Raw genomic sequence first — 6548 nt, 5'->3', positions numbered from 1 at the left:
GCATTTGGTATTATTATGGTGAACTTGAACCCAAAAATATATTTTCCAGCCATGCCGTTTTGTTTGAGATCAATATAATGTGTATTAATAACATGAATGATTCAGATTTTCCTCTGTCTATTACTATTAGGTCTATAGTCAAATACTTAATAATACTACTGTTTGGATTATTAAAGCAGCAGTTCTGATTGTGGTTGGCTGAGTGTGTGAACATCAGCTTTAATATCACGGCTGGTTAGAGAACTCTGAAACTGAGAAACTGATTATCTGACGCAAAGTCCAGGCTCTGAATGCATCTTTTTACACTGCAGTGCAAAAAAAAACATTTTACAAGAGCTATACCTTATACCTTATATTTCATTAGGCGGAAAAGCTTCAAGGCTGTGATAACTTGTTTTGTGTGCGACATTCAGATCTTTGAGAACTGCTGGTGTTTGTACAGTAGACACCCAGATACTTTAACATTAAATACTTGATCAGTTCTGCAAGTCAGAATTTTTCTTGCAGCTTCAAAACAAAGTCAAAGTAAGTCTATGTCTCATGGTTAACAGCTGTGATAACCAGTGGTGCTGTATTCTTCCCTTCATCGCAAACACCCGGGCTGAAGAAGGGGAAGATCCTCTCCGAGAACAAACACCCGGTGAAGGTGTAGATGTGAGACCTGGCCTCCATGTTAAAGAACGACACAGTCCCCTCCTCGTAATCCGTAAATACCCCGACAATCTGCGGCTTCTCCTTGAGGGAAAGAAGGACCGAAGGGGAGTCCAAAGCGCGATACTCGTCCCCGCTCCTCAGCCGCACTGTCCAATAGCCATTCTCTGGCTTGGAAGTGATCATCCCCTTCCTGTTGACGGACTCTTTGACTACGCCCAGATCCCAGAAGGTCTTTGTTCCCACTGCAACCTGATTGATGATAGAACAATTGGACATAGAAATCTCAGCTCCACTGTGATTTATAATAAATTAATCCATCATCAAGCGAGACACTGACCTGGAAGTAGAACCTCCCGGACTGGAAGCCTTGCTTGCCCACAACGCAGATGACAGGGTCAAAGCGTTGGGGGTTGTCAGGCACGATGGGCAGCAGCTCGCCACGGCCTGCCTGCTTCCCATCAGCTGACAGGACTATGTTTGGATGGGCGGTGTCCGGGTCTAAAACCACGTCAACTAGGGAGATGAGATGAGAGTAGTTAAATTATACAAAATCTGCTACAAATACCACCACATCCACGTCCAAATCACTCAGGGATAAACTTTTAGTTTGGGAAAAACATCAGGAATATGTACTACTTTACAATTGCCACTACTACTAATACTATACTTCTATTTGTCATAAAGCTAGACATATGTACTTTTACCCTTTAGTCAAATTTCAAATTACTGAAATATATTATTATTGTGACTTTAGAAATTAGGTTTAATGTAGTAGAAATACAGGGAAATCCTGGTGAAAATTGTTGCAGTCTATGCGTTGCTTTCAGCCAAATTATTTCCATTATCTCAGGGTCAGCTCAGTAGGTGGCGGGAGCAGTTGTGTGAATTGCTGTCATATAAATCAAAACTTTTCACCATATAGCAATACAACATACCAAAACGCATTTGACCTGAACATCAAAACTACCTTAAGTTGTTGACTGAGGTCTTACCTGCATATTTCTGCATCCTTTTCATCTCTGCCAGGAAGATAAAAATGTTCTATTAGTTTCTGATGAGACATTTTAGTTACACACATGAAACGTTTGACTGTAATATTTGGTGAAACCAGACAGGACTTTTTCGGTTCACTTTACCTTCCTTCTTCAGATTGTTCAGTTCTTTCCTCAGAGTGTCTTCCACTTTGGACAGCGCTCTCCTCACTGTCCCAACACAGAGTTCAGGGTGGACGCCGATCTCCATCCACACCCTGGTGGGGGGAGGTGACGTAAGAGAGGGCGACCTCTACCAGAGGGAAACATAAGGGAAGAAATTTGAGTATTAGTGTGTGAATTTGAGTAGCGCATTGTTTTAGAAAGAGAGCTGCCAGGGGCGTCAACCTACTTTGACCTGTAGAGTTTTTAGCATGTTTGTACTAAAAAGGCCAAAAGGGTATACCTTCTGCCATCTTTAACAGAAAACAAGACATATAAATACTCAGTTTCAGCTTTCTCCAGACATTTTCTCTTTATTATGGTGAAAAAAGTATTACCGAAAGATATATTTTTGACCAATTTCTTTAATCTAATTCTAAAACCTTTAGGTTGATTGTAACCTGTAAGACGTGCAGGTGGTCCTCAGTGTTCCTCAGCCCCTCCAGCTCATTGTTTCTTCTCTGCAGTTCAGTGATTTCCTGCTGCAGCTCACTGATGAGCTCCTCTGACCTCCTCTCTGCTGCTTTCTGCTTCTCCTTGATCTCCGTGTTGACTTCGGTTTGTCTCTCCTTGATGGAGCGAATCAAAGACGTGAAGAGATGGTCGCTCTCCTTCATCTCCTTCTCTGCGCTCATCTGGCAGAACATGAATGTGTAAATAAATGAAAAAAATACACCCACAGACTACAGCCTAATGCAAGACAATGTTTTCTAATTAAGAAAAAAGCATACCAATTTTTTTTGTAGCTGTATTGCATGACTGACACATCATGTTGCATCACTAAAGTTGGCCAGTAAAGAAATAATTGATCATTGGTCTCATTTACAAAACAAGTAAGACAGCAGGCATTGATAATAAAATGCTCAATAATAACTCCAAATCACCAGCTGAATTCCAACAAGAAGACAAACGATCCAAATGCTTTGTGTCAGCAATTAACATTTCCATCTGGGCTCACCGTGCTGAGCTTCAGACAGTTTTTGATCTCGTCCACTTTCTTCAGCCGATCCTGGATCATCTGCTGAAAGTCTTCCTCTGTCTTCTTGATTTGGATCTAAAGAACAGAACATAAATTCATACATAAAAACAACAACATAAAAGTCACTGCTGTACTAGCAAATTACACTCTGACTGTAAATGTGGAATGTGTATCAGAAAATATACGGGATTTCATGAAATCTTGTAATTATCTAATCATATATTGCCCACCAATAACAGTAGACTACCTAAACCCTTATAATACAGAATATACTGTACCTTTCTCTTCCCACTCTCGTCCTGTATTGTAACAGCCTGGTGATCTTTGTGCACCGTCTCGGTGCAGAACTGGCACACACACTTCTGTTCGTCCCTGCAGAACATCTCCAGCAGCCTCTCATGCTTCTTACACATCCTGTCCTGCAGGTTCTTCACTGGCTCGATCAGCTTGTGGATCTTCAAGGTGGCGACTCTCTGGTGAGGCTCCAGGTGGGCTTCGCAGTACGAGGTCAGACACACCAGGCAGGACTTCAGGGCCTTCACCTGCAGGGACGTTGCAGCGCAGACATCACACACCACCTCACCTGGTTTGGCTGCGGACAGCGGTGAAGCCGACGAACAGACTATAATCTTCCTAAATGTATCTGCCAGCTCTTTGAAGGCTGTGTTGATGCTTAATTCAGGCCGAGAGGTGAATGATTTGTTACAGGTGGGGCAGTGGCAGACGTCACCGCTGTCCCACACAGTCTGGATGCAGGCCTGGCAGAAGTTGTGTCCACAGGGAGTGGTGACCGGGTCGGTGAACACTTGCTGACAGATGGTGCACTGGAACTGTTTTTCTGGTAACATGTTACACGAGGAGGCCATTGTCTGCAGAACAAAAAAAAAAAAAAAAGGAAGTTAGGTGATCAGTTGCTCGGGTAGATCTTTGATAGAGGAAGTGCATGCAATTTTTATATTCATAGCCACAGAACAAACACAAAGGTACAGTCACGGGTAGAAAAAGTACTGAACTTCCATAATGTATTAAAAGTTTAAAAAGTATATGATATTTACCTGTGAAAATACATTTAATGAAAAGTAAACAAAGTAAAAACATAGCTGACTACCTTCTTACGTGTGTATTTATTATGTAATGACGTAACTGTGTAAATATGTGGAACCATGCACATCTTGAAATTCAGGACTCATACACCCTGCACTGTTTGGTGTGCTTGGTGTATTAGTCATTGTTTTCTTGGACAATACACACACCAGACACACCCACACCTCAAACAGAATCCACATAGTAACACCAGTGCCCCTGCCTAACACCAATGGAAAATGTGAGAAATAATATTATTATTACTGCTTGCTACAGACAGAAATCCACTTGTGAGACAATACATATCTGAATTTGGTTGTAATGGATTGTGTCAATCCATTACTTCAATAATTGTGTATTTAAAGTTCTTCTATAGTTGCTGTTAGCTAGTAATTTACTAAATCAGGTTGCACAAATAAAATATCATAGTAAGTTAAGATGTTAGTGATATGTATTTACAGCATTTTGTATGACAGGTCAGATATTTCTACCATTTTTCATACTAGGCCAACATCCTTCTGTTCCCAAGCTAATGTACATATTTAGTAAAAACTAATCCTAATAGAGGAACTAGTTTATTTAAGCTCAAGGGTAAATAAACAAACAGGATACTTGCTGACTTAAGAGATTGACTTTTAGGGAAATAGGCTTAGTTTCTTTTCTTGATGTGAAGCTACAGCCAGCAGCAGGTTAGCTTAGCATAAATTATGAAAGCAGAGGGAAACAGCTGGCATGCTCTTTCTGAAAGTGACAGCATTAGACCTGATTATACCCTTACGTACAGACAAATAAAAAGACAGGCCTTACACAGACCTGATGTCTGCCCTGACTGTAGGAAGACACTACCTGCAGCTCATCCCATCATTCAAACCCACAATAACCAGAAAAAAAGGTTCATACAGAATATCAACTGAACTACTAGTTCAAACCTGCTGTTGTTCCCCAGAAATTTAAGACAAGCAGATGACAAACAACATTAAAACCCTTTAAATCACATTAAATATTAAGTAACATTTCAAAAACAGCATATTTAGTCTGTAGTATATTGCCATCAGTCTATGTGAACATATATTTGCAGTGCAGACTTTCAGGTATCAGGCAGCCAATAGTAACAGCCTTAGCTATTTAAATGAACTTCACTGTCTTCTTCACAACATAATAGATAATATTGCTTAGTGCATATTGCTCATACTTACAGCTACTTCTCTTAGGTGAAGTTAGTCAGTAACACTTCTGTCCTCAGTGACGGCAGAGCAGGTGACTCAACCGCTGCATGAATGAGTATGAATATGTAACACGACTAGCTGTGAAACAGGAAAATCTAACGTCAACGCAGATATTCATCAGCCCGGGCCCTCCCTTTCCTGAACCCAGCACTGGTTTCTCTGTCTATCTGCTTTATCTACCTGATTTTAAAATACATATAATTTAAATAAAAAACAGCATTTATGGCACAACCTACTGTTAGGCTCACAAGTTGTGGCACGAACTTTGTGTGAATGTGTGTGTGCATATGTGATCATGGGACTACATAATAGTAGCTCTCACACAGGGAAGTGTGTTTGCCTCATGGGTGTGGTGTTTGAGTCCAATGGTTAACATTTGCCACTTACGACACACCTGAAGTATATGCCGCTGACACCAGCCTGGCATGAGGAATGCTGCAGGTCTAGCTTGCATTACATATGCCACAGTTATGGTTATAGTGACGTTTGGCTTCAGAATAGAGCATTATAAACATGTGAAACAGTTTTTTAATTACACTTGAAAAAAAGGCCATGAGAAAGAACACATCAGGCTCCTCTTTCAGAATTTAATGCAATCTTTTTATTAAAGCAGGAGTGGTTGTTACATATCAGATAAGGCCTGGAACCAGACCCGATGGCTTAAATTGATGGCTCTAGATTAGAGATCATGTGAAAGATGTGTGATGGGACCTTTTACAAGATCATAAAGTACAAACAGGATGTGTGAAAGTTCATAACTTTTGCATATAGGCCTGTAGCTATTGTCTCTTTCTATCCTGCATTCACTGCTCTCACACATAATTTCATTGCTGTCATTATCTGGGGCTGTCAACCATGATATCAGCTGTTCTCATCAGCTGGTCTCATCTAGCCAGTAGCACAGCGACACAGCTGCATCGCCATCTTGCTGCTGTCTTTTTAAATATAATTATCTCTCTCTGTCTTCAGTTCATTCATGCTACAGTCTGCAGATTCATCAGCAGAGCCACAACTGAAACTGTATGGCATTTATCTTTTATTTATTTATCTCGCTGCTGCTCAGATCAGACATCCCTCGCACACCATCAATATTTGGCGAGACCAATGGCCGAGTCTGATGCAAGTCTGAATGCAAATACCAACGAGTCCAAGACAATAGAGAAAAAGTTCTACAGAACTGGTTGTTACACCTAAACACCACCTAGCATATCTCCATCTTTATCTAGAAAATAATACAGCAATGTCAAAGAATGGTTGTCAGACTCAGCAGAGAATTCAGTGTAGTAAACTCGCATGTGTACATTTTATTTCAAATGTATATTCATTTATCCAAACAAAGAACCACACATGCCCTCATGTTTGCATACTGTTTGCATCAGGTGAGGCCGTGTGGCTTTACATCTGCTTTGCATC

At 40.7% G+C, this 6548-nt stretch overlaps 1 protein-coding gene across 1 annotated transcript; it reads right to left on the bottom strand.

The window, feature by feature from the left end:
* On the bottom strand, positions 1–5408 carry LOC118337845 (E3 ubiquitin-protein ligase TRIM39-like; the record flags this gene model as incomplete). The annotated part of the gene is given in 8 exon segments (XM_035674963.1): positions 1–903; positions 992–1167; positions 1647–1673; positions 1791–1938; positions 2249–2482; positions 2806–2901; positions 3105–3695; positions 5106–5408. Coding segments are annotated over 7 exon segments (1641 nt in total). The 5' UTR covers positions 3693–3695; positions 5106–5408.
* Positions 5409–6548: the final 1140 nt, after the last annotated feature.

The sequence above is a fragment of the Morone saxatilis genome, unplaced genomic scaffold, assembly GCF_004916995.1.
Source record: "Morone saxatilis isolate NCDOM2014 unplaced genomic scaffold, NCSU_SB_2.0 Contig4, whole genome shotgun sequence".
Classification (NCBI taxonomy): domain Eukaryota; kingdom Metazoa; phylum Chordata; class Actinopteri; family Moronidae; genus Morone; species Morone saxatilis.
This window is presented reverse-complemented; position numbering and strand designations above follow the sequence as displayed.